At 46.6% G+C, this 15,442-nt stretch overlaps 1 protein-coding gene across 5 annotated transcripts; it reads right to left on the bottom strand.

Moving 5' to 3' along the window:
• Positions 1-4,431: 4,431 nt before the first annotated feature.
• CDC42EP2 (CDC42 effector protein 2) lies at positions 4,432-15,146 on the bottom strand. 5 transcript variants are annotated; one of them, XM_074813951.1, is made up of 3 exons: positions 14,953-14,997; positions 12,182-12,302; positions 4,432-6,043 (listed from the first exon to the last, which is right to left on the bottom strand). In XM_074813951.1, the coding sequence occupies exon 3, from the start codon at positions 6,031-6,033 to the stop codon at positions 5,323-5,325; it is 711 nt and encodes a 236-aa protein (XP_074670052.1). In that variant the 5' UTR covers positions 6,034-6,043; positions 12,182-12,302; positions 14,953-14,997; the 3' UTR covers positions 4,432-5,322. The 5 variants fall into 5 exon arrangements, with proteins under 5 accessions (XP_074670052.1, XP_074670053.1, XP_074670049.1 ...); XM_074813952.1 differs by having other exon boundaries at positions 12,182-12,295; positions 14,953-14,996; XM_074813948.1 differs by lacking the exons at positions 12,182-12,302; positions 14,953-14,997 and adding an exon at positions 10,248-10,438 and having other exon boundaries at positions 4,432-5,201; positions 5,301-6,043.
• Between the last annotated feature and the right edge of the window lie 296 nt (positions 15,147-15,442).

Below are 15,442 nucleotides of genomic sequence, written 5' to 3'. Positions count from 1 at the left end.
TCTACTCCAAAAATTCTAATATCCAGATTTTTTGGAGACTATTTTGTTCTTTCCCTGTTTCTGGTGCTCAGGGACATGGGTTAGTGCTGGGCTTGGCAGCGTTGGGTGAAGAGTTGGACTTGATGATCTTGAGGGTCTTCTCCAACCTGAACGATTCTGTGTGATTTTAGAATCAGAGAATCGTTCAGGTTGGAGAAGACCTTTCACAGAATCATCAAGTCCAACCCTCAGCCCAACTCTACAAAGATCGAGTCCAACTCTTCACCCAACGCTGCCAAGCCCAGCACTAACCCATGTCCCTGAGCACCAGAAACAGGGAAAGAACAAAATAGTCTCCAAAAAATTAGAATTTTTGGAGTAAAAAGTGAATTTTCACAGAATCCCAGAATCGTTCAGGTTGGGTAAAACCAAAATAATCTCAAAAAAAAATCTGTATATTAGAACTTTTTGAGTAAAAAGTGACATTTTGACCAAAGAGGGGGAAAAAAGCGTTCACAGAAATATCTTCCTCCAAGCTCCTTCACTACTTTTTAAACAAAAAAACCTTCTACAGCCACAAAGTTTTTCCTTTTTATTAATTTTTTTTTTTTCCCCCCAGGCTGGCGTTTCGAATTGAGATGGATCTTACCCCCGGACGAGGGCCAGGGGAGGGTGAACTTGGGGTAAACGAGGGTCGGGGGAGGGTGAAACTGGGGTGAACGAGGGTCGGGGGAGGGTGAACTTGGGGTAAACGAGGGCCGGGGGAGGGTGAACTTGGGGTAAACGAGGGTCGGGGGAGGGTGAAACTGGGGTAAACGAGGGTCGGGGGAAGGTGAACTTGGGGTAAACGAGGGCCGGGGGAGGGTGAACTTGGGGTAAACGAGGGTCGGGGGAGGGTGAAACTGGGGTAAACGAGGGTCGGGGGAAGGTGAACTTGGGGTAAACGAGGGCCGGGGGAGGGTGAACTTGGGGTGAACGAGGGCCGGGGGAGGGTGAAACTGGGGTGAACGAGGGCCGGGGGAGGGTGAAACTGGGGTGAACGAGGGTCGGGGGAAGGTGAACTTGGGGTGAACGAGGGCCGGGGGAGGGTGAACTTGGGGTGAACGAGGGCCGGGGGAGGGTGAACTTGGGGTGAACGAGGGCCGGGGGAGGGTGAACTTGGGGTAAACGAGGGCCGGGGGAGGGTGAAACTGGGGTGAACGAGGGCCGGGGGAGGGTGAACTTGGGGTAAACGAGGGCCGGGGGAGGGTGAACTTGGGGTAAACGAGGGCCGGGGGAGGGTGAACTTGGGGTAAACGAGGGCCGGGGGAGGGTGAACTTGGGGTGAACGAGGGCCGGGGGAAGGTGAACTTGGGGTAAACGAGGGTCCTCCCCACCACCTCACACACCTCCGCAGAGCTTCCCTACGGGTGTTGTTGTTCAGCGGGTGGTGCTGTCACAACGGGTGGTGCTGTCACAACGGGTGGTGCCCCAAAACCAACCCCCCCCTTCCCCCCCCCAGCCTCTTTACAAATTCACATCCAAATTTACAAAAATGTCAATTTTTGGAGCTCTTTTCCCATTTCATCCAACCTGAATTCACCAGCGAGCCCCAAAATTAACCAACCCCCTCGTTGACTAATTCTGCCTTAAACCTCCCCAAAAAAAAAAAAAAAAAAAAAGCGAGGGGGAAAGAAGTTGTTCAGCACGTGCTGGCTGAGTCATCGCGGGGAGCAGCGTTCCTGCCCGAGTGACTCACGCTTCTTCGAGCGAAGTTATTAAGAAAAAAAAAAAAACCTCCGGGTTTAGCAACAGCTTTTTTTTTTGGCATAAATTGGGCAATTTGGGGAGTGGTTAATTAAGGGCTGAACGGAGGGAGGGGGTGAGGGAAACCCCCATCCTGTGCAAAAACCCCGGGGGTAAGGGGAATCTTAAATCCTCAAATCCTCAAAAAAAAAAAAGGATTTTATTGCTAGTGGCTAATAATTAATTGAAGAAATGAGGGGGTTTACAGCTAAAAAGGAGATTATGCGGGGAAAAATGGGGGAAAAAACAGGATTGGGATGATTTTAGGGGGTATCAAATATAGTCTGAGAGGTGGGTAAGAGGGGGCAGCGGTGGGCAGAGGGGAGGGAGGAGGCGCGTTGCAGACACAAAACATCACCTTTTCAGGGTAAAAAAACCCCAGAATCTGGCAAATTAAAAGCGCCGCGATTCCAGCACGGGAGCGGAGGGGGATGAGCGGGGCGGGACGGATCCGCGCGGGAGCCGCCAAGAGCCAGCGAGGTGCCAAATTAAAGCCTTTAACGCCCCAAAATCCGGCCCCTGGCCCGTCACGAGCGGAAGGAGCAAAAATGGGGAGAAAAGGGGATTTTGGGCTGTTACGAAACGCGGGGAAGCTGCTCCCCGGGTGGTGCCCAGATCCGGCAGCGATTGCTTCGTTAATTGCTGCTGATAATTAGGCAGAGGTGGGGGGCAAACTCAAACATCTGCATTCTCAGCTCACTTTAATTCACTAATTGAGGTGAAATCCATGAAAAAAGTGTCTGCGTGTTGTCCCAACGCACCCCGCTCCGCACAAAAGCGTCGCGCTGTGAAAAAAAACCCAACCCAAAGCACTGAAAACCACCCAAAATGATCCAATTCCAGGCTTTTTTTTTTCTTCTAATTGTTTTTGCCAAACAGCAGCTGCGGTGTGTCAGGAAAAAAAAAAAAAAGAAGAAAAGAAAAGAAAAGAAAAAAAGAGAAAAAAGGTAAAAAAAAGAAAAAAAGAAAAAAGGAAGAAAAGGAAGAAAAGGAAAAAAGGAAAAAGAAAGGAAAAAAGAAAAAAGGGAAAAAAGGAAAAGGGGAAAAGAAAGGAAAAAAGAAAAAGGAAAAAGGAAAAAAGGAAAAGAAAGGAAAAAAGAAAAAAGGGAAAAAGGGGAAAAAGGAGAAAGGAAAAGAAAGGAAAAAAGAAAAAAGAAAGGAAAAAAGAAAAAAGGGAAAGAAAGGAAAAGAAATGAAAGGAAAGAAGGAAAAGAAAGGAAAAAAGGGAAAGAAAGGAAAAAAGGGAAAAGAGGAAAAGAAATGAAAAAAGAAAAAGGGAAAAAGGAAAAAAGGAAAAGAAAGGAAAAAAGAAAAAAGGGAAAAAGAGGAAAAAGGAAAAAAGGAAAAGAAAGGAAAAAAGAAAAAAGGGAAAAAGGGGAAAAAGGAAAATAAGGGAAAAGAAAGGAAAAAAGGAGAAAAAGGAAAAAAGGAAAAAAGGGAAAAAAAGGAAAAAGGAAAAGAGGGAAAGAAATGAAAATAAAGGAAAAGAGGAAAAGACAGGAAAAAAGGAAAAAAGAAGGAAAAGAAAGGAAAAAAGGGGAAAAAGGGAAAAAAGGAAAAAAGGAAAAAGGGGAAAAAGGAAAAGGGAAAAGAAAAGAAAAAAGGGGAAAAGGAAAAGAAAGGAAAAGAAAGGAAAAAGGGGAAAAAAGGAAAAGAAATGAAAATAAAGGAAAAAAGGAAAAGAGGAAAAGAAAGGAAAAAAGGGAAAAAAGAAAAAGGGGGAAAAGGAAAAAAAGGAAAAAAGGAAAAGAAAGTAAAAGAAAGAAAAAAAAAAGAGGGGCTGGGGAAAGCGAGCCCCATCCCCCATCCCCCATCCCCCATCCCCCATCCAAACCCCCACGGCCCCGCCCATCGCGGGAGGAGTTCTGGGCCCAAAAACCCTCAAAGAAATAAAACTAAACCCCCGCCACGTGGCTGGGCGGCATTCGGAGGAAGCGCCGCCAGTTTTAACCAGTTAAAGGTCGAACCCACAAAAATGGGAATTAAACCCAGCGCCGGCCTGGCCCGAGGTCAATTAACCCAATTTCCTTAATTATTTTGCAGCCTGAAGGCTTGAAAAATCGGTTTAACCCCAAAGTTTTGGTGTTGTCGCTAAAAAAAAAACCACGGGTCAGAGCGAGCGCCCCGCTGGACGCGGACGGGCAGGAGTGAAGCAAGAGGCACGACACGGAGCTCGTTAGTCTAACGACTCGTTAATTAACGTTAATTAACGATACCTGGAAGAAACAGCAACCGAGGAGGTGAAGAAATACACGGGCCCGGCAAACCGGCGAAAAATCCGCGCGCTCAAGAGGTGCCTTAATCCCTTACCAGGGGGGGATGACTCCCAGCCTCATTTTGGGCTAAAATTTACCAGAAATGGTTAAAAATGATGCTGCTAATTAAGAGGAAATGAGGCCGTTAACGAGCCCAACGGCCTCAGGAAAGAAGCAAAACCCTCGCAGCCCGCGCGAAGGTCTTTCGCCCTGATGTTGGCAGAATTGGCATTTCCAGGGAATTTTTTTTGGGTTTTTTTGGGGTTTTTTTTGTCAATTTTATTCTTTTTTAAAAAGCAGAAGGGATTCGCATTCCTTTCTGCCCACCAAAGCGTTTCACCCCCTCGTTCCTCCGTCCGGCCAAACAATCCGCGATTGATGGAGACGCGCAGGAATCCGCCCGGCCGGTCGCTCACCCTTCACATCCCATTATTTATTTTTATTTTTTTGGCTTTTTCTCGGGTTTTTTTTTTTGCATCTTATTTACGCCTTTAAATTCCAACCCCAAGCTCCAACCGCGGATTGAGTTGCTAAAACCCCCAAAGGCTTGTTGGGTTTTTTTTTTTTTAGCTTCTCTGCGACGCAACCTCAAGGCCCGTTGCTGCGTCACCTCTAATTTACCGATTTGTGGGATCTTAAAAAAAAAAATAAATTTCAGTCCAAGGCTGAACATTTGACATCACCTTGACGAGAATAAATTTCAGTCGAAGGCTGAACATTTGACATCACCTTGAGGCGGGTGGGCGGCAGCCAGCGCGCGTCCCGCCGCGAGTGCAAACCGCAGCCCCTCTTCAAGCAAAAAACAACAAAAAAAACCAAACCAAAACCACCCCGAAAGCCCCCAAAAATCCTCCCGACTGAGATATTTGGGAATTCAAGCGCCGCCGTTTCATCCCGTCCCGCGCCACAAACGTTTCTAACGGCGCCACGTCCCGTTTTCTACCGGTTGCCTCGGTCCTACGGTTCGATCCGTCGCCGACGTTGGTGCAGGCGAGCGGCGATTTCGTCTTGGCTTCGTAGGATCGTTCGTTTTGGGGGTTTTTTCTTCTTTTTTTTTTTTTTTTCCCCCACCCCCTCCCCATTCGGAGGGAACAGCCGGCGGGGGAGCGGCGCCGAGGGGAACTCACGTCCCCGTTCCATGAGAGGAAACGACGCAATCGCCGTCGCGGAGTCGAACCGGAGCTGAAATTTGAGAGAAAAAAACCACCACAAAACCCCCGAAAAATCCATAATTGTGTGGATTGTCATAGCAGAAAAAACCCCAAAGGCTCCGTTTCTCACCGTCTTTAAGCTCGAGGAGCGTTCACGTCAAGATTTCCTGCCTGCTGGAATCGGGTATGGATCCCCCCACGCCCTCTCCTTGGTGTTTCTCCATCACTTGCAGCACGTCCTCCAAAATGGAGGGTCCCAAATCCACGTGGAGGGAGAGGAGGGAGCCGGCGTGGGAGAGGAAGGACGGCTCGGCGTCGCCCTTCTCCTCGGCGAAGCCGTTCGTCGAGGCGGCGAAAGGTGAGGCGCGGGGGTGCGGCAGCGCGGCGCCGCGGTTCTCCTCCTCCTCCTCCTCCTCCTCCTCCTCTTCCTCGCCGTCGCCTTCCCGCCTCGGCGGGGTTTTGTCCTCGAGGTGCAACCGCGGGGGTTTGGGCGGCGCCTGCGCCGAGGGCAGCGTCAGGGCCTGGGGGCCGCCGATGACGGGCAAGGAAATGGCGTTTTTGAGGAGGGGGGAGGAGGTCTCGGGGGGCGGCGGCCCGCAGCCGGAGATGGTGGCCGTGCGGGAGAAGTGGAAGGGCGGCGGCGTGGCGGCGGGGCCGTCGGAGCTGGGCAGGAGGTGGAACTTGCCCTGGAGGAAGGAGACGTCGCCGAACATGTCGCTCTGGCCGCCGCTGCCGATGTGGATGGTGTGGCGGAAGTCGCCCAGGGGGGGGCTGATCATGTCGGAGGAGAGCAGGTCGCGCAGCTTCGCCTTCTTGCCCTTGCGGCTGCCCCGCTTCAGGTAGATGGGGACCTTGGTGGCCATGGCGGCCGGGCTGGGGGGGCAAGCAGAGGAGGTTATTGGGGCAGAATTAAAAAAAAAAAAAAGGAGAAGAGGAAGTTGGGAAATGAAAAAAAGGGAAAAAGAAAGTTGGGGGGGAAAAAGGAAAAAAGCAAGTTGGGGAAAAAAAGGAAAAAAGCAAATTAGGAAAAAAGGAAGTTATTAAAAAAGGAAAAAAGTGAAAAAAGGAAAAAAGTTAGGAAAAAAGGAAAAAAGGAAGTTGGGGAAAAAAAGGAAAAAAGCAAATTAGGAAAAAAGGAAGTTATTAAAAAAGGAAAAAAGTGAAAAAAGGAAAAAAAGAAGTTGGGGAAAAAAAGGAAAAAAGCAAATTGGAAAAAAGGAAAAAAGGAAGTTATTAAAAAAGGAAAAAAGTGAAAAAAGGAAAAAAGGAAGTTGGGGAAAAAAAGGAAAAAAGCAAATTGGAAAAAAGGAAAAAGAAGTTATTAAAAAAGGAAAAAAGTGAAAAAAGGAAAAAGGAAAAAAAGGAAAAAAGGAAGTTGGGGAAAAAAGGAAAAAAGCAAATTGGAAAAAAGGAAAAAAGGAAAAAAGTGAAAAAAGGAAAAAGGGAAAAAAGGAAAAAAGGAAGTTGGGGAAAAAAAGGAAAAAAGCAAATTAGGAAAAAAGGAAAAATGGAAAAAAGGAAAAAAGGAAGTTATTAAAAAAGGAAAAAAGTGAAAAAAGGAAAAAAGTTAGGAAAAAAAGGAAGTTGGAAAAAAAAGCAACTTGGAAAAAAAAAAGGAAAAAAGCAACTTGGGGGGAAAAAAAAGGAAAAAAGCAACTTGGGGGGAAAAAAAAGGAAAAAAGCAACTTGGGGGAAAAAGGAAAAGAGAAACTTATAAAAAAGGAAAAAAAGGAAGTTATTAAAAAAGGAAAAAAGTGAAAAAAGGAAAAAAGCAAGTTGGGAAAAAAGGAAAAAAGGAAGTTGGAAAAAAAAGCAACTTGGGAAAAAAAGGAAAAAAGCAAGTTGGGGGAAAAAACCGAAAAAAGCAAGTTGGGGGAAAAAGGAAAAAAGCAAATTATAAAAAGGAAAAAAGCAACTTATTAAAAAAGAAAAAAGTAAAAAAAGGAAAAAAACAAGTTGGGAGAAAAGGAAAAAAGGAAAAAAAGCAACTTGGGGGGAAAAAAGGAAAAAAAAGCAACTTGGGGGGAAAAAAAGGAAAAAAGCAACTTGGGGGAAAAAGGAAAAAAGAAACATAAAAAAGGAAAAAAGCAAGTTATTAAAAAAGGAAAAAAGGAAAAAAAGGAAAAAAGCAAGTTGGGGGAAAAAAGCAAGTTATAAAAGGAAAAGCAAGTTGAGAAAAAAAAGGAAAAAAGAAAGTTGGGGGGAAAAAGAGCAAGTTGGGGGGGGGAAGAAAAAAGCAACTTGGGGGGAAAAAGGAAAAAAGCATGTTGGGGAAAAAAGAGCAAGTTATTAAAAAAGGAAAAAATGTAAAAAAGGAAAAAGGCAATTTGGAAAAAAGGAAAAAAGCAATTTGGAAAAAAAAGAAAAAAGGAAAAAAGCAATTTGGAAAAAAAAAGGAAAAACACAAGTTGGGAAAAGAGCAAGTTATAAAAAAAGGAAAAAAGTTAGAAAATAAGGAAAAAGCAAGTTATAAAAAGGGGGAGAAGCAAGTTAGGAAAAAAGGAAAGGGGAAAAAGCAAGTTATTTAAAAAAAAAAAAAAAAAAAGGGAAAAGCAAGTTCTGACGCGCAGGAGGAGCCCCCGAACGCCGCCACGTCCCGGAGCCGCCGCCGCTGCCCTCGGCCCTCGCGAAGGACCCGGAACCGCCGCCGGGATCAACCCTGGGGGAGCCGAGCGCTGGGAAGCAGCTTTTTGAGCCCAAAAGAGGAGATTTTGTTCAATTCCCTCTCGCCACGGCCCCGCGTCATCCAGCCCCACCCAACACCCAGCTCAAAGAAAAGATAAATCGGGCAGGACGGGGAAGGAAGTTGGGTTTTTTTTTCCCCCGTTTTACTCATATTCATTCAACTCTGACACGGTACGAGCTCGGGGCTTGGGGGTTTGCAGCTGCGGGGAGGAATAAGGCAAAAAAGGGCGTTTTTGGCCTCAAGAACGTCACGCGCAGCCTTGGGAGATGCCTCGGTGGGACAGAAAAAAGGGAGGAATAAGGCAAAAAAGGGCATTTTTGGCCTCAAGAATGTTGTGCACAACCTTGGGAGATGCCTCAGCGGGACAGAAAAAAGGGAGGAATAAGGCAAAAAAGGGCATTTTTGGCCAAAAGAACGTCACGCACAGCCTGGGGAGACACGTCGGTGGGACAGAAAAAAGGGAGGAATAAGGTAAAAAAGGGCATTTTTGGCCTTAAGAATGTTGTACACGACCTTGGGAGATGCATCGGCGGGACAGAAAAAAGGGAGGAATAAGGCAAAAAAGGGCATTTTTGGCCAAAAGAATGTCACGCACAGCCTGGGGAGACACGTCGGTGGGACAGAAAAAAAGGAGGAATAAGGCAAAAAAGGGCATTTTTGGCCTCAAGAATGTCACGCGCAGCCTTGGGAGATGCCTTGGTGGGACAGAAAAAAGGGAGGAATAAGGCAAAAAAGGGCATTTTTCGCCTTAAGAATGTCATGTGCAACCTTGGGAGATGCCTCGGTGGGACAAAAACAGGAGGAATAAGGCAAAAAAGGGCATTTTTGGCCTCAAGAATGTTGTGCACAACCTTGGGAGATGCCTCAGCGGGACAGAAAAAAGGGAGGAATAAGGCAAAAAAGGGCATTTTTGGCCAAAAGAACGTCACGCACAGCCTGGGGAGACACGTCGGTGGGACAGAAAAAAGGGAGGAATAAGGTAAAAAAGGGCATTTTTGGCCTTAAGAATGTTGTACACGACCTTGGGAGATGCATCGGCGGGACAGAAAAAAGGGAGGAATAAGGCAAAAAAGGGCATTTTTGGCCAAAAGAACGTCACGCACAGCCTGGGGAGACATGTCGGTGGGACAGAAAAAAAGGAGGAATAAGGTAAAAAAGGGCATATTTGGCCTTAAGAATGTTGTACACGACCTTGGGAGATGCATCGGCGGGACAGAAAAAAGGGAGGAATAAGGCAAAAAAGGGCATTTTTGGCCAAAAGAACGTCACGCACAGCCTGGGGAGACATGTCGGTGGGACAGAAAAAAGGGAGGAATAAGGTAAAAAAGGGCATTTTTGGCCTTAAGAATGTTGTACACGACCTTGGGAGATGCATCGGCGGGACAGAAAAAAGGGAGGAATAAGGCAAAAAAGGGCATTTTTCGCCTTAAGAATGTCATGTGCAACCTTGGGAGATGCCTCGGTGGGACAAAAACAGGAGGAATAAGGCAAAAAAGGGCATTTTTGGCCTTAAGAATGTTGTGCACAACCTTGGGAGATGCATCGGCGGGACAGAAAAAAGGGAGGAATAAGGCAAAAAAGGGCATTTTTGGCCAAAAGAACGTCACGCACAGCCTGGGGAGACACGTCGGTGGGACAGAAAAAAAAGGAGGAATAAGGCAAAAAAGGGCATTTTTGGCCTCAAGAATGTCACGCGCAGCCTTGGGAGATGCCTCGGTGGGACAAAAACAGGAGGAATAAGGCAAAAAAAGGCATTTTTGGCCCTAAGAATGTTGTGCACAATCTTGGGAGATGCAACGGCGGGACAGAAAAAAGGGAGGAGTAAGGTAAAAAAGGGCATTTTTGGCCTTAAGAATGTTGTGCACGACCTTGGGAGACGCCTTGGCAGGACAGAAAAAAGGGAGGAATAAGGCAAAAAAGGGAGGAATAAGGCAAAAAAGGGCATTTTTGGCCTTAAGAACGTCACACACAGCCTTGGGAGACGCCTTGGCGGGACAGAAAAAGGGATGAAACACGTTTCAGGGCAGCTGAGCGTTATTTTTTAAAATCAGCAAGCGGAAAGGGCTGGAGATTTACCCTTTATCACTAATTTTCAGGGAAAAAACAGCCCCTCGCTGCGTGTTTCTGGAAAACCGAATCCGATTTGCCGTCGCCCGCGAACCCAAATCCGAGTTTTATTCGATTTAGGGTTTGTCCGGCCGCGCTAAAACAACCCCGGGAACAGCTTCGGGCCCGTGTTACGCTGTTGGTACCACACCCTGTTCCCGGTACAGCCGCACCCGGGGAGCGACGGCCGACGGTGAAACCACCACCGAAACCACCCCAAAACCACCCCAAAACCACCCCCCAAAGCCCCACCGCTGAGCTCCGCGCCTCAAATCAACCCCCGACCCCGAACTGACGAGCGATTCCCCCGGTTGTGGTTTTCCCGTCACTGAGAACCAGCCCAAACCCGGGCGGGTGGTGGGAAACAGCCGGTCCCCGCCGGGTGTCAGCGCCGCCGCGACCGCGTCAGGCGTCGGGCGAAACCTGCCCCCGGCGGGGCCTTGGTGGGGACACGGCGGCTGGGGCTGGCGGGGGGAGGGGGAAAGAAAGTTATTGGGGAAAAAAATGTAAAAAAAAAAAAAAAGGAAGAAAGCAAGTTGGGGGAAAAAAGGAAAAATGCAAGTTGGGGGAAAAAAGGAAAAAAGTTGGGGAAAAAAGCAAGTTGATGGAAAAAAGGAAAAAAGCAAGTTATAAAAAAGGAAAAAAGTGAAAAAAGTAAAAAAAGTAAAAAAGCAAATTGGGAAAAAAAGGAAAAAGCAAGTTGGGGAAAAAGGAAAAAAGCAAGTTGGGGGAAAAAAGGAAAAAAGTTGGAGAAAAAAGCAAGTTGGGGGAAAAAAGGAAAAAAGCAGGTTGGGGGAAAAAAGGAAAAATGCAAGTTGGGGGAAAAAAGGAAAAAAGCAAGTTATAAAAAGAAAAAAGTAAAAAAAGTAAAAACAAATTGGGAAAAAAAGGAAAAAAGCAAGTTGGGGGGAAAAAAGAAAAAAGTTGGGGAAAAAAAAAGAAAAAAGCACGTTGGGGGAAAAAAGCAAGTTGATGGAAAAAAGGAAAAAAGCAAGTTATAAAAAAGGAAAAAAGTAAAAAAGTAAAAAAGCAAATTGGGAAAAAAAGGAAAAAAGCAAGTTGGGGAAAAAAAGGAAAAAAGTTGGGGAAAAAAAGGAAAAAAGCAAGTTGGGGGAAAAAAGGAAAAAAGCAAGTTGGGGAAAAAAGGAAAAAAAGTTGGGGAAAAAAGCAAGTTGATGGAAAAAAGGAAAAAAGCAAGTTATAAAAAAGGAAAAAAGTAAAAAAGCAAATTGGGAAAAAAAGGAAAAAAAACAAATTGGGAAAAAAAGGAAAAAGCAAGGTGGGGGAAAAAAAAGGAAAAAAGTTGGGGAAAAAAAAGAAAAAAGCACGTTGGGGGAAAAAAGCAAGTTATAAAAAAGGAAAAAAGTAAAAAAAGTAAAAAAGCAAATCAGGGAAAAAAGGAAAAATACAAGTTGGGGAAAAAGGAAAAAAGCATGTTGGGAAATAAAAAAAAGGGAAAAAGCAAGTTATTAAGAAAAGGAAAAACGCAAGTTGGGAAAAGAGCAAGTTATAAAAAAAAGAAAAAAGAAAAAAAGGAGAAAAGCCAGTTATAGAAAGAAAAAAGGAAACGAGCGATTTAGAAAAAAAAGGAAAAAAGTGAGTTATTAAAGGGAAAAAGCAAGTTAAGAAAAAAGGAAAGAAGTGAGGAAAAAAGAAAAAAGCAAATTGGAAAAAAAAAAGGAAAAAAGCAAAAAACCGCCGCAACCACAACCGAGCGCCGCGGTCTCATCCCGTCTCCGCCGCTCGCTTTTTTTTTTGTTTGTTTTTTCCCTAAAATGTCTTTTTTTGGTGCCAAAAACCACCATTTTCCCCTCCCCGCCTGTCGACGGCGCCGCTACAGCCGGAGACGCTCCCGAGGGCACAAAAAACCCCCAAAAAACAACAAAAAAAACCCCCAAAAACCCTGACGCGGTGGAATTCAGCTTCGTTAATCCCGGGTGGATTAAACGCGGCGGCGGCGGCGCGAAATCCGGGCGAGCGGCGCCGAGGGAAGCGAAAAAACCTGAAATTACAAAAAATTGGGGGTTTGGAGGGAAAAAAAAAAAAAAGGCTGTTGGGAATATTGAATTTTTGAATATTGAATTTTTGAATATTGAATTTTTTGGGGGGTCGGGATGATGCCGACGGGTCGCGCCGGGGGTTTGTTTCTCCGCCCGGATCGCGCCGGAGCTTCGGTTCAAATCTTCCGCCGGCGCTGAACGGAAATCGCTGGTTTTCACCTCAATTTCTTCCCCTTTCTTCCTCCTCCTCCTCTTCCTCAGCGTCCTGCTGGGCCGGGACAAAGGCCGCGTGTGATCGCCGGGAAAGTTCCGGGCCGCGGGTTGCGCCGCTCCCTTTGTGCTCGGGGGGGAAAAAATAAGTCAAAAAACCTCAAAAAAGGGTCAGCGGGCCCCAAAAGCGGCGGGAATAGCGTTTTTTGGGTTTTTCTGAGCCAAAAAAGCCTTAAAATCCCTTTTCCCGGCATTTTCCAGCGCCAACGAGCTCGTCGTGGGCTGGTACCGTGGGTAAAAACTCGTTAAAAAGGAAGAAAAATCGCAAAAATGAGACTCGTTGGGGAAGAGACAAACGGGGGGAAATCGGCCGTTTTGGCGCAAATCCGAGGGGTTTTGGCTCAACCCGGGCCTCGTTTTAGCGTCGCGGCGTTACGAAATCGGCTGATTTCAACCCAATTAACGTCTCCGCTGATGCCCACCTCCGGGACGCTCCCCCCTTCCCCCAATTTGGCTTTTTCATCCCCTCCCCCCCCGGAGTAAAATTTATTTATTTTTGTCCCATTTTCATCAATTCTGGCTTTGGTACACAAAATTTTATTTATTTTCCACCTGGTTTTGGCAATTTAGGCTTCGGTTCATGAAAAATTTTACGGGTTTTGGCCTGTTTAAAGACATTTCAGCTTCGCCACGTGAAATTTTTGCTTCTTTTTCCCCCATTTTCAGCAATTTCAGCTTCAGTGCACAAAAATTCTATTTTTTTTTTGCTTCCCCCATTTTCAGCAATTTCGGTTCCACTACACAGAATTTCTATTTCTTTTTCCCCCATTTTCAGCAATTTCGGCTCCAGTGGACAGAAATTCTATTTTTTTCCCCCCATTTTCAGCAATTTCGGCTCCACTACACAGAAATTGTTTCTTTTTCCCCAATTTTCAGCAATTTCGGCTTCGGTGCGCAGAATTTCTTTTTCCCCCATTTTCAGCAATTTCAGCTTCAATACACAGAAATTTTATTTCGTTTTCACCCCTTTCCAGCAATTTATGCCTCACTAGTGAAAATTTATTTTTCTACCCGTTTACAGCAATTTCAGTTTTGGGACACAAACATTTTGTTTCTTTTTGGCCCATTTTCAGCAACTTGAAAATTTATATTTTTTTTTTTTCTGCCCGTTTTCAGCCATTTAAACACCGCTACACAAAACTTCGGTTCCTTTCCACCCGTTTTCACCATTTTATGACTTCGCTACACCAAAATTTCCTACTTTTAGCCCATTTTCAGCTATTTCTACTTAAATTCATTTTCCGCGTGAAAATCAAGCGAGTGACCAACCGCCGCGGAGAACGAAGCCACTTCCTTCCACCCCTCCTCCTCTTGGCCCTTTTTGAGCCTTTTTGAGCCTTTTTAAGAATTTTAAAAGGATTTTTGAGAATTTTTGAAAATTTTTCCGAATTTTTCTGAATTTTTCCAATTTTTTCCAAATTTTTGAGAAATTTTGAATTTTTTTGCGAATTTTTGAGAAGTTTTCTCAGCGCCCAGAGAAATTCCTCGCCTCAAAATTTGCGCCTGGGAAAGGGGTTTTGCCCCCCCGGAGGCGCGTCGGGGCGCGGAAAAAGGGGAACGACGACCTTTTGGGGCTGAGAATTACAGATTTTTTGAGGAAATTGGGAAATTCCGGCGCGATGCCGAAAGCCCTTTGCGGGTGGGCGGGGTGACGCGCGAGGGGCAGGATTTACCCCGGATCATCCCGATTATCGCAAAAGAAGCCAAAAACGGGTTCAATGAGGGGATTTATTTCTCACCCCTCGGCGGGACGAGGGGGAACACCAGGAAAACGCCGATTTTCACCCAAAATGGGAAATCCGAGGAGGAAAACTGGAGGGTGAGGAAAACGCCGGCGGGCAACCGCGGCAGCTTCAACCGTAGCCAAACCCCTCCCCGTGCCTCGGTTCCCCCCGGTTGCGCCACATACGTGGTGAGAGAGAATGAGGGTAAAAATATTAAAAAAATTTAAAAAATTTAAAAAAAGGCTTAAAACCAGGAAAAACAACTCTTGGGGGTGGCTCCTCCCGGCCGAGCCCCACCCGAGCGAGCGCCGGGAATTCCCGGGCGGGGACGTTGGGGGTGGGATGAGGGCACAGGTCGCTCCAGCGTCCGCAGCAACTCCTTAAAATCCGCATTTTTTTATATATATACTAATTTTTAATATTTTTTTAAATTTTTAATTATTTTTTTAAGAATATTTTAATTTAGAAATCGCTGCTCGCACTGAGAAAACCCTGCTTGGAAAATCCCAGTGCAGGATCCAGCCTCTCGGAAAACACAGCGGCTATTTTGGGGATTTTTTTTGGGGCTATTTTTGAGGATTTTGGGCTATTTCGGGGACCCCAAATTTCAGGTGGGCGCAGACGGAAAAACTCACCCCCGGGGGGGGTCAAGGGAGGCCGGTGGGTGCGGGGAGGGGGCCGCGGGGGGAGGGCTCCTGGTTTTTCTGTTTTCTGGGGAGAAAAACGTAAATTTACAAAAAAAAAAAAAAAAAAAAAGGCTGGAATCCTTCCCCGCCCCCCTCCGCGCTTTAAATTGCGGCTGGGGGATGCGACGGGGACCCAAAACCGGCCTTAATTGCATGAAAATGAAGTGCCCCCCCCCCCTCCCCTCCCCTCCCCTCCTCAAATCCCGGCGGCGATTTGGGGGGAATTGGCCAAATCCACGCGTTTTTCCCCTAAAATGGAGCGTGTGTGCGCGCGTGCCCGTCCCCCTCCGCGCCCCCCCGCGGGTCTCACCGGGCCGGAGCAGCGGGACGAGGCCGCGGCGCGTTGCGGTCCCTGGGCCTGCGCAGCCACCGCGGGGCCGGGCCGCGGCCAAGCCCCACCCCTGCGCGGGGCCCTCGGGGGGGCTCCTGGGGGGGTTTTGGGGGGGTTTCGTTGGGTTTGGAGATTCTGCTCAGCGGTGGTGGCGCCTCGCGCGGCCGGAGAGGGGCGGGGGGCGCGAGGGGGGCGCGGGGGCCTGCGGGGGGACGCGGAGCACGGGGGGGGGGGGGGGGGGGGGGGGATTAAAAAGGTTCAAAGGTTTAATGGGGAGAGAATTGGGGGGAAAATGAATAGAAAAGAGAAAAAACCAGCAGGAGTCGGGTAAAGGGATAAGTTCAAAGAGTCAATAAACGTTAAAACTTTATAAAAATAAAATACAAGTTCCGTAAGAATAAAAGTACAAGTTCAATAAAAATTAATTAAAATAGTAGTTAAATTAAAAATTAATAAAAAGTTCAATAAA

This window comes from Strix aluco, unplaced genomic scaffold (genome assembly GCF_031877795.1).
Source record: "Strix aluco isolate bStrAlu1 unplaced genomic scaffold, bStrAlu1.hap1 HAP1_SCAFFOLD_128, whole genome shotgun sequence".
Lineage (NCBI taxonomy): Eukaryota > Metazoa > Chordata > Aves > Strigiformes > Strigidae > Strix > Strix aluco.
This window is presented reverse-complemented; position numbering and strand designations above follow the sequence as displayed.

Excerpts from the sequence above, each read along its gene's own strand:
- CDC42EP2 (XM_074813950.1), bottom strand. The coding sequence starts at position 6,033 with ATGGCCACCAAGGTCCCCATCTACCTGAAGCGGGGCAGCCGCAAGGGC.